The sequence below is a fragment of the Schistocerca serialis genome, chromosome 5, assembly GCF_023864345.2.
Source record: "Schistocerca serialis cubense isolate TAMUIC-IGC-003099 chromosome 5, iqSchSeri2.2, whole genome shotgun sequence".
In the NCBI taxonomy this organism is placed as follows: Eukaryota; Metazoa; Arthropoda; class Insecta; order Orthoptera; family Acrididae; genus Schistocerca; species Schistocerca serialis.
The window spans coordinates 379,743,839-379,762,880 of NC_064642.1; the positions used below are offsets into that span (position 1 = coordinate 379,743,839).

A 19,042-nucleotide genomic window follows, 5' to 3' on the forward strand; every position below is an offset into this window, starting at 1 on the left:
TTTTCTCTGTAGAGTTGATAGCCATCTATTGCACTCTTGGAGCATATCGGCTCCTGCGCAGGTGAGTCCGTCATCTGTAGTGACTCCTTAACACTTTCACCGCCATGTGCATTATGTACGATGCACACCGCTTTTTCCATTTTCACCTTGTACATCATATTCGATCATGCAGGGGGTCATGAGCACTGTTAGCGAGTGGCTGTAATTCTGTCCCAGACTATTGTGCTCCTTCCTTTAGCAATAGTAGCAGTGAAGATGAAATAATTCCACTGAAGAAACAGAAGGTACACATGCAAGTTACGAATGATGTGGCCACAAATGGGCAAACAAAGTTTCGTCTTCCATTGACACAAACAGTGAAAGTGAGCTTTCACCTGCAGAGATATCTTGTACTCATGGGATTCCTACTAAAAATTCGTATTAGGGCCTATCTACTAACTGTGGAGTAGGCAATGCACTTTTGGTCAATTCATACCATTGAAGTTTAAAATTTTTCTTGATGAAGATATGTGCAGTTTCATAGTGAAGGAAGCAAAACGTTATGGTGAAAAAAAGATTGTTAGCAGAATGACTGCAGAGACATTATTACTGTCATTAAGATTTACCTTATGGAGTGATATAAGTGCTGTTGATTTGAGAAAATTGTTGGGACTTATGTTGTGGATGGGGCTTGATCATAAGCCAAGAGTGGGGGATTACTGGAACAGGAATCTGCTTTACAAAAACCAGGTGTCTTCTACTACATTTTGAGATATGTTTTGATTTGTTGTTCCATTGCATACATTTTAGCGGCAATGAAAACATAGAAAACATAGATGAACATGACAAGGTGTTCAAAATTAGAAAGCTTGTGAATCATATAAACACAAAATTCCAGCAAGCTTTCATTCCAGGTGAAGTTGTTTGTATCCATGAAACAATGATTCAGTTTCGTGGGAGTTTTCACGTTCATCACTACATCTCTGGAAAATGCAGAGTGAAATTATACAAAGGGTGTGCTGTAGGTGGATATACCTTGAATGTTAAAGTGTATTGTGGAAATGAAATTACTGCTATAGACATAATAACAAGAATTGTTTTGAAGTTAATGCAATCACTTTTGAATTCTGGAAGAACACTCTTTGTAGATAACTTCTACGCTTCTGTGAACTACGCACTCGTTCTCCTAGAGGGGGGGGGGGGGGATGGAAACTGATCTGGGTGGGATCTCTCCACAAAAAAAGGAGGAGACATCCAAAAACTATTACTATAAAAACATTGAAGATGGGGAAATGGCAGTTGCGGAAAGCAACACAAAGATGGTTGTCGGAAAGTTGCCTGATAAGAGGGAAGTCTTTTTTTTTTTTTTTGACAGTGAAGGACACACCTGAACTTTCGGCAAATAATACAAGGAGAGGTCAAGAGAAAAAACCAAGTTCAATTCCGGATTACAATGCAGCCAAACACTTCAATGGTCTTTCAGATCAAAAGAAAACCTATGGCTCATGATTTAGGAAGTCAGTGAAGTGGTATCACAAAGTGGTTTTTGAATCACTATTCAGTATTACTCTTGTAAATGCTCATGCACTATATGTTCAAATTACAAGACAAAAAAATGTGTATCATTGCTTTCTATTAGACAAATGGGTTACACGGGACCGACAGTGTTCAGGAGACACTAATGAATGGGAATCACAAACTGGTTGAAACTGCAGTGAGATGAAGTTTGAACGGCTGTTACCAGAAACCCCACAATGCAGGTGGGCGAATGCTTGCTATCAGATATAGCAAGCAGAGGCCGTTGAAATGCCAAATTTATCCTCAGAGTTTCATGTGATGTACTGTTTTCCTGTAATGCACAAATGTGTAAAAATGGAAGTTTTTATTTTGATAATTAAAGCAGTTACGTAGCAGTTAGTTGGCGTTTTTATTTGCCAACAATAATGTCTTCCTCAGGTATACGAGTATGCATCAGAAGTGCTGCACATGGGCATATAAAGCTTCTAGTTGCATTTTAAGTTTAAAATGGGCCATGTGCATCGTATTTGATCACACCATATTTTTCAGGTTAATACTGATTTCTTACAATTTCCTTCATGATCAGATATACTAGCCTAATTTTTTAAAATAACATGAAGGAAAAAAGTCACAGCCAAACTGAAAAATTTACGAAAATGCTGCTGGCGGTCAAAGTGTTAAGCAGTCTACAAGGTCTCGACCAGTGCTTCCTCCTACATCCTTTGGTAATGATTATCCAGGAGTCTGTTTATGCCCTCGGCAGTAGTAGATGTTCAGTGACCTTCATTTGGACCCCAGGACATGTCGGGATACTGGGCAATGAACTTGCTGACAGCCTGGCCAAACAGCCTACTGGTAAACCAACTCTGGAGATCGGCCTGCCAGAGACTGATCTCTGATTGGTCTTCTGCCATAAAATTTTCGCGATCTAGGATACTGAATGATGCACCCTCAGTACACCAAATAAACTCTCTGTTATCAAGGAGACAACCAATGTGTAGTGGTCATCCATGCGAGCCACTTGCAGGGACTCTGTTGTTCTTTGCTGGCTTCACATTGGGCATACTCAGCTAACACATGGTCACCACCTCCACCATGAGGACCCACCTCAGTGTCACTGTGGTTCCCCTGTGACTGTCATCCACATTTTGTTGGACTGCCCAATTTTGATGTTTGGTTTGTGTGGCGCTCAACTGCGCAGTCATGAGCATCCATACAAAGTCACAATTTGCACAGAGTCCCATTTTTTTAACAGTCCAGTCTTACCACTGTCAGGAATGATGATGATGACGATGACAACACAAACATCCAGTCCCCGGACAGAGAAAATCCCCAATCTGGCTGGGAATCGAACCCGGGACCCTATGATCCAGGGGCAGCAACACTAACCACAAGACTACGAGCTGCGGACTGCCCAATTTTAGCTGCTCTGTGATGGACTTTTAACCTTCCTAGAATGCTACCTGGTGTTGGGCATTGATGCCTCAACAGCTGATTTAGAGGTTTTTATCATACAATCTTAGGGTGGCCTCCACCCTCCCTCCATTTCACCTCTTCGTTACTCTTTCTGTGCATTTTGTTTGCCTTGGTGTTTGTGTTTTTCCTGTGTGTGTTCATCTCGCCTTGTCTTTTAAGCTGGAGATTTTAGTGTGTTGCAGAGTGGCTGGCTCATCCTTTTTAATTTTGTGATCAGCCAGCCCAGGATATCTGCTATATTGTTTTAATACCTTTCATTACTTTTTCCTTTTGGTGTACGTTTTCCCCTTTGTGTTAGTTTCTGTCATTCTTGTCTTTCAGTGTGTTTTGAAGTTACTGTAGTTTTATGCATTTTAACTTCGCTGACTCCTTTTGGGACTGTTTTTAACTCAAGACCTGTTTGAATGAGGAAAAAGGGACTGCTGACCCTGTAGTTTGATTCCCATACTCCCCAAATCAACCAACCAGCCATCTCAACCCCTCTCCCCCTACATCCTACCTTTTACTCTCAATCCCTTTCTTGCTTCACCCATTTTCTTACCTAATGGTATCCTTAATTTTCAGTTGTGACACTCAGCCTTCCCTCTCCCCTGTACCTACCACACTAAGCTTTCATTTGTTTCCTTCTTAACCCAGCTGTTTACATTGTAACCTTTCTCTTTTCCTCCTCAATCCCTATTCACTCCCCATCAGTCTAGTAATTCTTGCTCAGCCGTTTTTACTTTTTACCTCATTTTTGCCCTTCTACATTGCTTCCCCATCCATATTACAGTCTGTCTTTCCATGCTCAATCCACCCTCCTTTTTGACAACTGCCCCCCATCCGTCCCTAGACCCCTCTCCCTTTCTGCCTCACTCCTCAGCCTCTACTCCTTTCTCTCTCCTGAGCCCCAATTCATCCCCCTCCAATCATCTCCACCCCTCCTCAGCCACCCACCACCTCCATCTTTTCCTTAATTCTTACTCAATTTTTTGTATCCTCTACCAGTGGGTGGAATTATTTTTTTCTGAGGAAATCCTCTCTTTTAAATTCACTTAATTTATTTGATATTGGTAATTCAGTTTATGAGTATTAGTGCTCAAAGTAATAATCGGTAGCCAATTTAACATGGAACTGAAATTTTTTTCCAGGGAGAAGATCCAACTGTGGGAAATCCAAATTTTTGGGAAGAATTTTTTCTTCTGAAACCAAAAGTGAGTGAAATGTGATATATTAGAATAATGGAGATTTCGTGATGGAAATAGTAAACAAAAACTATGTACAGGCACTGCTCATCTTCAGATGTATGAGTGTGTGAGCTTTTGAGATGTTCTGTATTTTTAAGTGTAAAAACAAAACACACACACACACACACACACACACACACACACACACACACACACACACACAACTTACTTACACTGCTCTGCAAAACTTAAGGGCAAGACAGGTAAAGTAACATAACATGTATTAATCACTTGGTGGAATTGAATGAAAGTGTGTGAACATGTTGCCAGAGGTCTCCCAGTCATGCACAGACAGCTGGGGATGACACATGGTATGAGGTCAAAGGTAGTATAGAACTAAATGTGGCTGACACTGCAACATGATTCAGTTGAAGGAATGGGAAAAGACAGTGTATGTTAGTTAGGAAGTAGTTATGTCGCAGTGTGTGGTGGTCTCCATGACATCACAGCTCTGTAACAACATTTGAATAACTTCAGACAAGGAACAATCATCGGGAAACTGAATGAAGGGTGCAGTGTAACAATTGTAGCCCAGGAGTTTGCTGTTGTGCACAACATTGTTTCATGTGCATGGAGAGTGTTCCAAACCACAGGTATTGCTGCCTTAAGAAGAGGAGGTGGTCATCAACAGTCAACTGCAGCAGCAGATGACTGCTGCATTGTTCAGTAGGCAAGAAGGGATTCACATCATACAGGGGGTGCAATTGCAACTACATTTAACAGAACTGCAAGGCACGCAATCTCGTGCTCCACAGTGGCACAGATTCTGCATGTGGTTTATATCATTGCTAGATGACCATTATGTTGAGTTCCATTGACACCCACACATCAGAGGCATCATTTGCAATGATGCAAAGAGCATAGGGACTGGGTCAAAGAGGAGCGGGGCTGTGTGCTCATCTCAGGAGTGCACTTGGCTCTCAGTTGAGTAAGAGGATATTCAGTGAATGGAGTAGCCTGCCAATTCCTCCATGACTTAAATCGCATGAGCCCACATGGGATGCGTTGAGGAGATATATTGCAGCATGTCCACATGTTCTAGTGACCATCCAGCAGTTGTCAACAGCGCTGGTGGAAAAATAGAATGCCCTGCCATAAGGACATTGTATTGCCATCTGCTGTGATTACATCCTATTAAGAACCATGTCCACTTTTTCCAATATCTAGGGGGCCATCATAAATTGCAGTGGCATCAATGTAATTATTATCTTTGAATAAAAGTGTCATTTTTGTTCATCTCATTGTGTATTTCTTTCAATTATCTTCTGTGCTAAATTTTAGCAGTTCTTTCCATGTGTGGTACAAGTTTCATCAATTTATGTTAATTGGCAGTGACAGATTGTGCAGAAGTTACTTTTGTCCACACCAGTCTACTTATTTTCAATAACACTACTACTATCATTATGTGATGTGATAATTTTTGTCTTTCTGTGGCTTGTATATAACTTAAATTGTCACAGCTTTTAGTTTCTATTCCTTTTGAAGGAGTGCATCATTTATTACCATGTATGGGCCCCAATTCCTTCCATCGTCATTTTCCAAGTAGAGATGGTACTGGTTAGGATGGCCAAGTACAGAAAGTTCGATCTGGTGCTGTGGTAATAGGAGCCTATTTTTCTGATAAATGAACTGTTCCTCAACTTTGACTGTGAGTTATGGCATTACTCAGTCTGTCACCATATCAGGCTACACAGTTTGTGGCATTTTTACTGACTGAAGTGGCACAGTGGTTAAGATGCAGTAGCAGCTTTCAGGAGAGTTAGAGTTCAAATACAAATCAAGCCATTCACATTTAGATGTCTCCCTTAGACTATTGAAGGTGGATGATGGTATATTGCCTTTGATAAGGACACAGCTGATTTTCTTCCATATGCCCACAGCTTGTGCTTTGACTGTAATGTGTAATGATCTCCTTGATGGAAAGTTAAGCATTTAACTTCCCCCCTTCATACCTCAGTATATTTCTATTAGTCTAGAAAAATCAGTCAAACACATATTTAAAAATTGCATGAAACATGTTTGTTATTTTAACTGTCACAATTGATCTCAATAACAAGTGTTTTGTATGAGTCTCTCCACTTGGATATTATGCCTGTTGGCACAGTTAATGAAATGTCACTCACAGTAGCTTATTCTGACACAACATCACTGTGTTCAGTAATTTCCATAATTTTTTTCCCAAAAAGATCTGTCTTGTTATGGGCTCACAGGCAAAAGTTTGTGTAGAATCCATTACAATCACTTCCTTGAACTCTACCCCACTTTTGTTGACTAGAGCTGTCAAGTGGCTCTCTACATTGAATTGTATGGGCTCCTTTATGAACCATATCTTTTCATGCACTAATTTGCTGAGAATCCTTTAACTTCCACTAGTTAATTAATATCTATTTGCATGTAATATCCCTATGTGGATTTTTTGAGAGGGGGGTGAGATAGTAATTTTGCCACCTCAAATGTAGTAAGGAGTCATTATTAACTCTGATGATGAATTTTTTTTTCCATTGCCACATAATACCATGTAAGGTACAGTTTATTCGGATTCTTGGATACATTTTTAGTTTTTTAGATTGTATCTTCACATACACTTAACTTCCTCTAGCTACCTAGTAGATAAGGAACAAAGGAAACAAGTTTCCTCTGTAACAGTACCAACAAGTTGAATCTTGCGCACATTTCATAAAAATTAGTTGTGCTTTGCTACTAATGCTGCATTACTTGGTCCTACTCTGTCTATTTAATACTTGTCATAGCTCAGTGACTGTGTATACTGTTTTCCATAACACTTACTGTGTGTATGTAATACTTTTCATAGCTCATTGACTGTTAAATGTATACTGCTTTCCATAACTAAACTGTCAAATAACACCAAGCTCTTTTCATGAGATTCTTCAATACTATAATTGGACGGGTGTTAGTTGGTTGCCCATAATAAAGACCATAGTCAGTTTAACTGAAGCGACTGTAGCCCATAATATGGTTCATATAAAATAGGGTCAATTTTTTGTTTCAGGTTTCACATTTAGAAGCTGAAATTCAAAAATTAAGTGGTGAGCAATTGGTGGCACTTAAAGACAATATAAATACACTTTTTCAAAAGTGCATTGCAACATTAGACCATGAACATAACATCCGTGTTGTCTACTCACTACAGGTTTGTTTCAGTCATATTGTGAGAAGCGTTAATAATAATAATAATAATAGATGTTGTACTTTGTACTTCAGCATAATCCAGAATAGATACTCTTTTTTTTTATTATTTCATTCTAGTTGTGTAAAAATTTTGATTATTTGTTTTTAGACATTATGTGCAGTCATCCACAGTATATACAAGAAAACATCTGGAGAATATGGAATTGATGTCATTAATGTTCTCATGGGTTTTGAAACTGCTGAACAGCTAATGCAAACACTACTGGATCATTGCAATAACTTTTTGATTGGTAAGACCAATATGTAAATTTTGATACATTCAGAAGTTATCTCCACAGTAGTTACGACAAAGACAACTATTGCTTTGTTTTACAGTCACAGATTTAATATACAGTTGTGATGATATTGCATGGGAATCACTTATGGGGAGGATGTGGTCAGCTATGCCAGCTTATTTTATTTACCATATTTCAAAAGGACTGCAGTATTATCTGCATATGCTGACATCTGTGTTCTTCCATTTGTATTGACAAATTTCACAGTTCCATTTAGCTTTTAATGAAATTCCTGAAGCACAATCTTAACACCCCCATTAACCCCTTTTGTACTCCATATTCCCTGACAATTACTTTGTTAGCTCATCAGGTGGACCCTGTTACGGTCTGTGAAGAAATCCACAAAGATTGTAAAAATGTAGTTGTTGAATTCACACTAATCTCTGAAATCCATTGTATGCTAAATGTCTGTAAATAATCTTTATACTCAAAACCCTGTGTAGTGATGCCAATCTGTCTTCATTTGGAATTTCTTTATATATGTCTACCAGTTTACTGAAAACTGTGCCTAACGTTTTTATAAGTATCTGTCACCTTCGAAACTTCATATGAACTGTGTTTTCCATTTGTATTATTACCCATGGACACTTACTTTACATGTCTATATTTCTCCTAAGTTTTAATTGACAGCATAAATTAATCAATCTAGTTTTAACTGTTTAAGTGTCGTAGGAATAATTGTTATATTACAGCTGAATAATACTGAAAACAACAGGATTCATTGACATTATAAACTAAACTTTGTTGCTTCAGTGGAATTTCCTGTGATGCAAATAATGGAATCAGACACAACGGTTTTTTATCACAGCTCTTATTTCTACACCCAAATGTCTTTACCACATTCGTGTATCTCTATTCAGTATAACAAGCCACTTTCAGTAAAACGTGAAGCCACCATTGACAAGTCTGATTACAGATGTATATCATTTTGGGGAATTTTAAAAGTGGATGTGCACACCTAGGTTTAGTTTTGTATCTGCTGCTTATCTGGTTTTGTATGTTTGCTTCATTGTCTTCAGAATGTGATTATTGTTTCAGGATTTTTGTGTGTGTAGAAATATGAAACTACATATGTAAAAGTTTGATGGAAATAATACACATTCAGTTTTTTTAATTTCTGTATTCTTTAACAATTTAAACAAAAATATCTTCCATCTGTTCCCATAAACTACAAATCCCACATACAAAACTTGTCTACCCTATACAAATGACTTCACACAACTCCCTCTTAGAGTTACTCTTCCTGCAAAATGAGAGAACAGTGATTGTGTTTGTAGGCAAAAAATCTAATTATTTACATTGCGAGTGAAGATTAGCTGGTACATATTCTTTACATAAAGTTAACAGAATGTAGTGGTAATATATTTACATAGTTTCATGTGAAATAGCTGTACGAAAATAGTTTTGCGTGAGGTTATTGTTGTACAAATGAAATGTTTGATATCCACCAGTATCGGAGAGTTCATAATGTGCATTAGGCTGAATTACATCACAACATTTATTAGATTAATTTTTTCTGATATTATTATAATAGTAATAATTATTATTTACTCTAGGTGATTACTCATCTAGTCTTAAAGCCCTTTGTCTGAAGCTGTTGCTTGTTCTTGTCACGGGTACGGACAATGTCAGTCAAAATACACTCCTTGAATATGTTATGATCAACAGCATATTTGAAGCCTTGATTCAGGTAATGTTTGATAAGTTTTTGTTTATGATTATACCCAACATTATTATATTTTAATGACTTTTAAAATTTTTTTAAATTTTTATTTATAGTTATTATGTGACCCTAGCACAAGAGCCCAACATGGCCATGATGCAGTGCTCTTGTTGACATTGCTTGTGAATTACAGAAAGCATGAAGCAGCAAATCCATATATTGTGAAGCTCTCAATCTTGGATGATGAATTAGCTCTTAATGGCTATGGACAGGTTTGTAATTGGCTAGTTAATATGATTACATAATGTGTTACATAGCAAATGAATAATGTATAGAACTCAGTTATTATTAATTTTACTTCTGTTAGTCCATTTATAAGGGGCAATCAAAAGGTTTCCATTTGAGGGTGTTGCTGCAGCATATATGTAACATAGCGCGACCATGATACAGGTATATAAGTACCAACATGTAAGGGATTAGCATGGAATTCATGTCATGCTGATGTGTGCACGGTAAATGTGGAAACTTGAACTGTGATGAGACTATTATCAAATGCATCCCAATAGGACCAGAGTGCTGTTAATTTTTTTTTTTTTGGGGGGGGGGGGGGGGGCAATCCATTGAAAAATGAAGACTGTGTGTGTGTGGCAACATGTCTGTCAAAAACTGCTGTTGTGGAATGGCGCGCCAAGTTCTGTGCTGACCGCAGTTCAGCACAATATGTCATTCAATCCAAGAGTTATTCAGAAGTTACACCAACTCAAGTGGGAGATACCCAAGCACCCGCCCTAGAGTCCTGATCTCTCCCCATGTGATTATTGCTCTTTCGGTTCCCTAAAAAAGGCCTTGTACATTCAACATTTCCTGTCTGATAAGGATGTGCAGCAGGCAGTTAGAGACTTCCTCATGCAGCAGGACACAATGTTTTACCTAATAGGCTTCTTCAACATGGTGCTTCAGTGGAATGATTGGCTCAGTGCTCACAGTGATTTTGCCTGTTTGGCATACTGATTCTGGACTGTACCACCTTCGAAAGAAAATATGCCATTACTTAGTGACTAAAAAGAAAATCAACTTCCATTTTGCCATTTCACTGCTTAATTTGGTTATTGCAATATTTGTTGTCTCAGAGATTTTCAACTTCAAGTAAATCTTCTTTAATTTGTCAGTATTTCACTTGCACTGTCATGTTTGTTTTTTCCTCCATTTTAATTCTCATTATCTTCTTTTTCACCACATGAGTTACACACTGGTTCTAGGTTTACACAGTGTCTCTGTTTATATCTTCTGAATTTCAACCCCCATTTGTCACTGCTAGCCCGCATCTCGTGGTCGTGCGGTAGCGTTCTCGCTTCCCGCGCCCGGGTTCCCGGGTTCGATTCCCGGCGGGGTCAGGGATTTTCTCTGCCTCGTGATGGCTGGGTGTTGTGTGATGTCCTTAGGTTAGTTAGGTTTAAGTAGTTCTAAGTTCTAGGGGACTGATGACCATAGATGTTAAGTCCCATAGTTCTCAGAGCCATTTGAACCATTCGTCACTCCTAGTTCCTGATTGAAATTAGTATTTCCATGTTGTTGTTCATCCTAGTTCATTATGTGGTTCATATCTCTCTTCCTGACATTGTTGTGAAACAAACTTCTATAGTGTCTTCTGGTTTCTTCCAAGTAGACATTTTATTGTTGTGACTTTGCAAGATGACGTTAGTTACAACTAGTGGAAACCTAACACAACTTGTCTCAGCTTTATCTCCTGTGATTTCTTTCCCCACGTCCAAAGTCTCCAATAATTTTCAGTTTCATGTCATTTCCTTCCCACCACATAGCATTATTATCCCCCTTAAATTCTCTATCTTTCATCGTTGTCAGCTTTGGTGGGTGCATGTAATTCCATATCATAATCATTGTTTACTCTTTTTTGAAATTGTAGTAATAATGATAATGCTAATAATGTAATAATAACAGTAAGAAGAAGAAGAAGAAGCCACTGTGTGGCTCACAGTAATTCACTTTTATTCCAAAGAATATCAGCAGGTTTCATTATTTAGTTCTGTAATCATATTCCATTTATTAAATAATAATGATATAGTTATTGCTTCTTTTTCGGGCATATTGTTGAAGGCCTGCAATTTTTGTACAGGTCATAACAGCATGCTTAACGGACTTCTGCAGACAATTCCAAGCACAGCATGCAGAAACTCAGTCTGGTAGCTGGCTTTCATCTATCACTAATATTGTTGGAAATATGTTTGTTTCTGAAGAGGGGGGTGTAAGAACGCAGCAAATCAGGTAAGCTCAAATTATAGAACAATAAGATACAAACTCTGCAATTTGATGTAAGCTACACAGCTACTGATTTGTGTAAAAGGGAAGACTGTGATAATCTGTTAACGTGTACACAAAAGAAAAGATCCAGTCTATGCTTAATGTACACAGTGTAAGTATCCTTCAAAAGGGTCAAGTTACATCGTAGAAATTCTTGATGGGGATGAAAAGAGATTAGTAGAATGGCAACTACCAATAGGTATAATCCAAAATTGCGATTCTGACACACGACCTAATAATGTAGATGTTTTTCTATATGCATTTCATTTTTGTTTATGCTGGCTACCTCCTGTCTCCTTACTCTGTTATTTAGTTGTGCTCAACTGTGTAAGACTGCAAAAATTGGGTAGTCAAAAACTTATTAGTTTTTCTCCTCTTATGATGTTTGCCAGTAAACACACTAAAACAAATATAATCTTAGCAAGTTAATGAAAGTTTACAATTAGAACTGTATCAATCATCTTGTGGTGTTGCAGTTCTTGTTATGTCCGTTCTTGCTAGAAATGGGAAGAGGAATTTCACCTTATGCAAGACACCTTTTTTCTGTTTTGTTTCACCCAGGCATGTTTCAGCACATTTTGTGCTGTCTTCAGTGGGTTCTTTTTCTTTAACAGAACCTACTGGAGATAGCACAAATTGTGTTGAAATATGTCTGGGCGAAACAAAACACAAAACAGAAAAAAGGTGTCATGCATAAGGCAGAATTCCTCTTCCCATCTCCCCTAGAACTGTATTGCTTCTTTTGTTATAGACCTCAACATTAATCTGGATCTCTCATTAGCTATTTATCTGATTACACATGTCCATAGCTAAGGTGATTTTGGTACAAATTTTTTTTTTTTTTTTTTTTTTTTTTTTTTTTTTTTTTTTTTTTTTTTTTTTTTTTTTTTGGTAACAGTTTCTCATACAGTGCGAGGCAAGGAATCATTGGTATTGAACCATTTTTTCATATGGGCAACTGAAGCTTCACACACACTTGCTGATATTCGAAAGGTAGATTAGTAGGACAGGAAAAAATTGTCGTGTTTTATGGCCAAATTCAGTGTTTATTTTTGTGTGTTTCAGTGTAATTTTTTGCCAATTTTGGTGTTATTTTTGTAAAATTCAGTGCTGTTTTGTTGTCTATTTTGATGTTATTTTTTCCTCTTCCATGTTATCTTTTTCCAATTTCAGTGTTATTTTTTTTCAAACTTTGGTGCTATTGTTTTGCAAATTTTGGTGATTTTTTTGTGCCAAATATGGCAAACTTTGTTTACCAAATTTGGTATTATTTTCTGCCATTTTTTATCTCTTTTTACCATATTCACTGGCCTTTTTTATAATCTTGAACATGGTTTTTGCCAATTTTGATGCTATATTTTGCCAGGTTTGGTGCTATTTTTTACCACATCGTGTTAGTTTTCCCATCTGCTGAGTATGGGTGTGGCGACCCCGGGTTTCTGAGCTGGGGACTGATAAGTGCTCCCAGTTCCCTGTCACCATAAGCTCTGGGCGTGCTTCAGTGACCACTGTAAGGCGCAACAGTGGAATATTGTGAGTCACAGGGAATGAGGATCTTGGCTTGAATGTCTGGATTGTGAGGATGATAAAAACCTCTATAAGGAAACTCTCAGTCTCAAGTTGTACCACATGCTGATGAGATGCGTGGGTATTGAGGTGGAACAGTCGTTAGCGGGCAATCTCTGTGGAACCTGCCGTACCTCAGTTGTATAAGGCTTACATAGGAATGCGGGGCTCTGCCTAAGTGGACTTTTATTTCCCTAGCTGCTTGTGGGACTGAGATGGATCCTGCAAAGTTTTCTCTTCCACCTCCCGGTTGAATGGGTGGATCACTGGTAAGTACTAACACCCAGTCCAATAAGAGAGCCCATGTAGCCAATCTTCCAGATTCAGGGATAGTCAAGAATTCTAGTGTGTTTAGTAACAGAATGCATGCTGCTGACCAGAGTGAGTTTCTATTATTTTCAAAAAAAAAAAAAAAAAGGGAAGTTTTGACAGTGTCACCTTGCTACATGTTGTTCATATTGTTGTTGTGGTCTTCAGTCCAGAGATTGGTTTGATGCAGCTCTCCACACTAATGTATCCTGTGCAAGTTGCTTCATTTCCCAGTACTTACTGCAACCTACATCCTTCTGAATCTGCTTAGTGTATTCATCTCTTGGTCCCCCTCTGTGAGTTTTACTCTCCACGCTGCCCTCCAATACTGAATTGGTGGTCCCTTGATGCCTCAGAACATGACCTACCAACCGATCCCTTTTTCTAGTCAAGTTGTGCCACAAATTTCTCTTCTCCCCAATTCTATTCAATACCTCCTCATTAGGGTATGTGATCTACACATTTAATCTTCATCATTCTTCTGCAGCACCATATTTCGAAAGCTTTTATTCTCTTCTTGTCCAAACTATTTATCGTCCATGTTTCACTTCCACACATGGCTACACTCCATACAGATACTTTCAGAAATGACGAGTCTACATTTTTACATTCAAAAGGATGTAAAGGGGATTGCAGGTATGTTAAAGTCATTTAAGTGGTTATGAAACAGGACACTTGGTAGAGACGTCAAGATCCCAACAAGAGACAAACCTTCAAAAGGCCAAAATCCTTGGGGAATATGGCATTGAGACTGAGCTCCACACCACATTACTCTATAGTAAAGGTGTTGTGACATAGGGAGACCTGGTGGACATCCCCAAAGAATACCTAATTGCTGAATGGCCTCAGGAGGCATTGTGGATGTGCAGAACATAATGAAAAGGATGGAAGGCGATCTGATTACATCCAACTTGTTCATCCTCACTTTTAATAGCAGAAAACTCACAGAACATATTAAGGCAGGTTTTCTTTGCTTAACCATGTGACCCTATGTCTCCAACCCAATGCTCTGTTTTAAATGCCAGCAGTTTGGGCACACCACTCTTGGATGTAAAGAGAAGCCATTTGTGGAAAATGTGGTAAGGCTGCCCACAAAGGAATTGGATGTTCATCTCCTCCAAAGTGTGTGAATTGCTCTGGGGCTCACCCTGTTTGGAGTAGGGACTGCTGTGACTTGTTTGAAGAACAGAAGGTACGGGAGATTAAAACCACATGACAGCTCCCGTAAGGTGAGTCCAAGATGATTTATAAGTCCTTGCAGCCCCTGACATTTGCTACTTCCTTTGCTTCAGTTGCTAAACAACCAGTACAGAAAAGTGATGCTGCTACACAAACTGAGGTAGCTAGTGTCAGCACTAGTACCTGTGTTTGTCATTGTACTTCTGCTGCTGCAGTTACTTCACAGCTTACACTTCCTCCCAAAAAATTGGAAAAGTCTGTGATCGCTAACATTGCGGAGCTCCCTGGTCCCACTAAGATTCAGTCAGGTCCACTGTGCAGCGTTGCCTCTACCACTGCTGTGGTTGTGATTCCAAAGCCTACCTAGGACAAAAAATCAAAGGCCAAGCATTACCGATGATGTCGACATCATACTACCCAGACCGGCATGAAAAAGGCTTCGATTTCTTACAAAAACTGAAATTTATTTTAAATTTGTGTCACTTTTATGACACTAATCCACTGTCTTATGATGGAATGTTGGGGTACAGTCCCATTTAAGTGTTCTACAATGAATAACTAAAGACAATTATAAACAAAATTTAACAATTTAAGCCAGAGATGCACACTTCAAGGAAATTTTTAGTAAGCTCGTAAAGGTAATGCGTGTCTGTTTTGATGTTATACACTTCACAGTTTACTTCACAGACCTCGGAGATGATTGAAGAGATCTGTGTTCGCATCATCAGAAGTGTGTATTGCCACCTCTTGCACCAATGGCGGCATTCTACCTTTCAGACATGTTCCTGATTAATGTGGTAATGTCCTGTGGATGAATCATATCCCATTCTTCCAGTAGGGCATTCCATATGTCCTGTAGGGTCTCTGGATGGTGCTGACAGGCTTTTCTCCCCAGGCAGTCAGTCCCAAATGTGGTCAGTAGGATTCAGATCAGGGTTTCGAGCAGGCCAACCCATAGCATGAATCCCTGTTCATCCTAGAACCCTTGCACAAATCTTGCAACATGTGGGCATGCATCGTTGTGCATTAGTGTAAAATCATCACCAGTAAATGGAGCAAAAGGAACAACATGCTCCAGGAGGATTTCCTCCACATACCAGTGTGCCACAATGCTCCCGTGCTCCACAAAGACTAGATCCATCCTTGCAACTGTATTGATCCCTGCACACACCATCACAGAACCAACATGAAAAGGCGATCTGGATGAGAATGTGCAAGGGGAGTACCTTTCTCCTGGCCTTCCGTGGACCCTCTTACTTCCATCAGGTGATTGGAGGCCAAATTGCAACTCATCGGCGAACAACACTTGAGCCCATTGTTGTATTGTCCAGCCAAGATGTTCCCTTGTGAAATGTTGTTGAGCTATGCAATGGTTGCTAGTGAGTTCCAGACCTTTAGCAGGTCTTCTGGACTGAAGATTGGTTTCTTCCAGTCTTCTTCAAACAGTTCTCTCACTGACATTGACCCCTTGAACCTGGTGGAGTCGATTTCGTGCTTCAATAGGAGTTGTGTGGTGGTTGAGGAGAACTTGAATTGTAAGAAGCAGTCATCCCTCTCTGATGTTGCTCTGCCCAGGCCCATACCTGGTCTCCTTGCAAAACCTCCAGTTTCCCAGTGCCTTCATACAGTTCCAGAAATTGTGGAAAGTGTAGTTCTCAACACTTCTGCAACATAATGCAAGTTGTGGCCATCTTCCACCAAAGCAACAGCTTTTGCATCTTGTTCAGGGCTTAACGGCATGTTTACTCTAGAAAGCTGATTACGACAATCACAGAAAGATCCTACAAACATGTTTGATTGAAAGGGGGACAATTCTGGGTACAAAAATAAGTGTTACAAGAGTGGGAAAACATTATTCGCTTACATTCAGTGATGTGTTTTCCAGGTTGTGCAGGAAACAATTAAGGCTAGTGCAATAAACAATCAACACTTCATAGTTTGTTCGCAAAGCAGTGCCAGTAATGTACTCCATTTAAAAAAATGGTTGAAGTGCTTCACTTTGATTAAATAAACAATCACACAACATTTATTGAGTGTTGCATTTTTCATGCCAGTCAGTGTAGCTGATGTCTTTTTTAACTCTGGTAGAACTAATGGAGCTTGGTGTTGGACTGAGGGAATCATCTCGCCGCAGGACTGAGCCCCCACCCATTGTGGACTCCCCTAGCGGAAAGACAGAGTGAAAGTGCAATGCCTGTAATAGGTGGCACCCATATTACAGTGGAACATTAATGGGTTCAGGACACACGTGGTAGAACTGAAACTGCTAGTGCAGGAACATCCCCTGTGCATGTGTTTACAAGAAACACGTTTTAAAGCCACTGACACCCCTGTCCTAAAGGGCTAATACCCTTCATCGAAAGGATGACCTGGCTGGGACAGAGCCCCTGTAAACTGTTGCTGTCGAAATTCATGAGTGTTGAAGATCACTGTTTGCTCACTGTATCTATCTCTGCCAGACTCTGAAGCTCTTGTATATCTTGTGGAACAACTCCCCGCAACCATTTCTCCTACTGGGAGCCTTCAATGTCCATCATCTCTTGTGAGGCTCGACCCCTACTTGGGCTTGGCATCAAATTTTGGAGTGCCTCCGACACATCTGATGAGCTGTACTTCCTCAACACAGTAACTCACAATCATTTCTGCACTGCTGATGGGCCATTGTCAGCCATCCACCTCTCTTTCTGTTCTCCAGCCCCCTCAGATTCTGTTCAGTTGGAAGTCCTTGGTGGCCTTCATTCCAGTGACCACTTCCAAATGTGCATTCACCTACTAGATGGAGCACTACCTCAAGAGAAGCCACCAACATGGATGGTCAGCAGGGCTAACTGGACGCCATTCAGCCAGCTGGCTGTGTTTGAACATCATAACAGCGTCTAGGAATGGATGGACCATATCACACAAGTGATCCACCATGCCCCTGACTTATTCATCCCAATGTCCTCAGGTCCTGGCAGACAGAAGAGTGCCATTCAGCGATCCGGGACAGGCATGCGTCTCTTCGCCAATTTAAATGCCACCCTACAGCTGACAGCCTCATAGCCTTTCCAGTCGCAGGAGGGTCAATCCATATGAAGTGGTCCAGTGATGGTTGCTTGACCATTTTTAAATATTTTAATTTTTTATATGTGATTGCCCTATATTTGAGAAGTTCAAAACAGTTTTTAAAAATAATTTATCTTGCACCTTTACTGGATGGCGGCCATTTTTACTTGTAGGCGCGCAACAGTTTTTCAGTCTGGAGACATTACCAAAAATTTGAATATCTCTGCACTAGGTTAAGTTACAACATTGCAGTTGACATGATTGTTTTCAGAAAAGTGTCCTCTAAAACATTGTCTATTACACAAATTACCCTAAATTCAAAAATAACCAGTCAAAATGACCTCCAAAGTTTGGTATCCAAATTTTCAAAAATCCGCTTTTTAGGCTCATAAATAACAAACAAGGAGTGATTTGTGAGAGTATATTTTTTTCCTATAGTTAGATGTCATACACTACTAGCCTCATATAAAGCAAGAACACTTACAAATGTTTCCTTAATTTTTCATGAATTTTGGAAATTTGAAAATTTTCATTTTTTTGTAAAGTTTGGGGTTGGTTATCTCAGGTGGGACTGAATATAAAAATATGATTTTTGCACAGTTTGTACACTAATATGATAGAAACATACTGTAAATATTTCAACATTGATATCTGACTGTGAACAAAGATATGAATTTTTGAAAACAAGGAAATAATTCACATTACTCTACAATTGAACTTATGGATGTTGCCTATTTAAATGGTTTATTGTTTCATTGTAATAAAATTTAATTGTGACATATATTTAGTTAACACTATCACCCAATATTCATTCAGTTTATTTATTTTTAATAATGAAATATTAAGCAATAGGAGCTTTCACTTTTGTTCTATGCTAATAAAAATGCCCATTTACGTTTAGGTTTATTGTCGCACACTCTGTATGTGTCTGTTTATATCATCAAAATGTCAAACTGATGATTGCGGGTGCAAAACACAGTGATATTAACTACAAAGAGTTACTAGATTTAATGGTCTGTGACACTAACAGTTATGACTGCATGATGAGTTTGTTTAATAAATGCCCTGGTAAGGAAATTGTTATTGAATTATTTCACGAATATGATGAGGAAATGCCAGACAGTATTACCTTCAAACAGTGAGTCACAACTGACAGGGCAGAAATGATAACAGTGGTTAAATCTCAGGAAGAGTGCTTGGAATCTTTAATTGATAACTTACAAAAACTCAAAAGTCACCACGATGTTTCTAAAATCCAGAATAAGTTTTTGAAGGAA

At 39.0% G+C, this 19,042-nt stretch overlaps 1 protein-coding gene across 3 annotated transcripts in view; it reads left to right on the forward strand.

The window, feature by feature from the left end:
* Positions 1 to 19,042, forward strand: part of LOC126481394 (armadillo-like helical domain-containing protein 3) — a 110,541-nt gene that overhangs the window by 17,160 nt on the left and 74,339 nt on the right. For all 3 annotated transcript variants that reach the window (XM_050105122.1, XM_050105124.1, XM_050105123.1), the window contains exons 3-8: positions 4,104 to 4,166; positions 7,210 to 7,350; positions 7,498 to 7,639; positions 9,241 to 9,374; positions 9,464 to 9,619; positions 11,482 to 11,630. In XM_050105122.1, the coding sequence (XP_049961079.1) occupies positions 4,104 to 4,166; positions 7,210 to 7,350; positions 7,498 to 7,639; positions 9,241 to 9,374; positions 9,464 to 9,619; positions 11,482 to 11,630 (785 nt within the window). The remainder of the gene's footprint in view (positions 1 to 4,103; positions 4,167 to 7,209; positions 7,351 to 7,497; positions 7,640 to 9,240; positions 9,375 to 9,463; positions 9,620 to 11,481; positions 11,631 to 19,042) is intronic.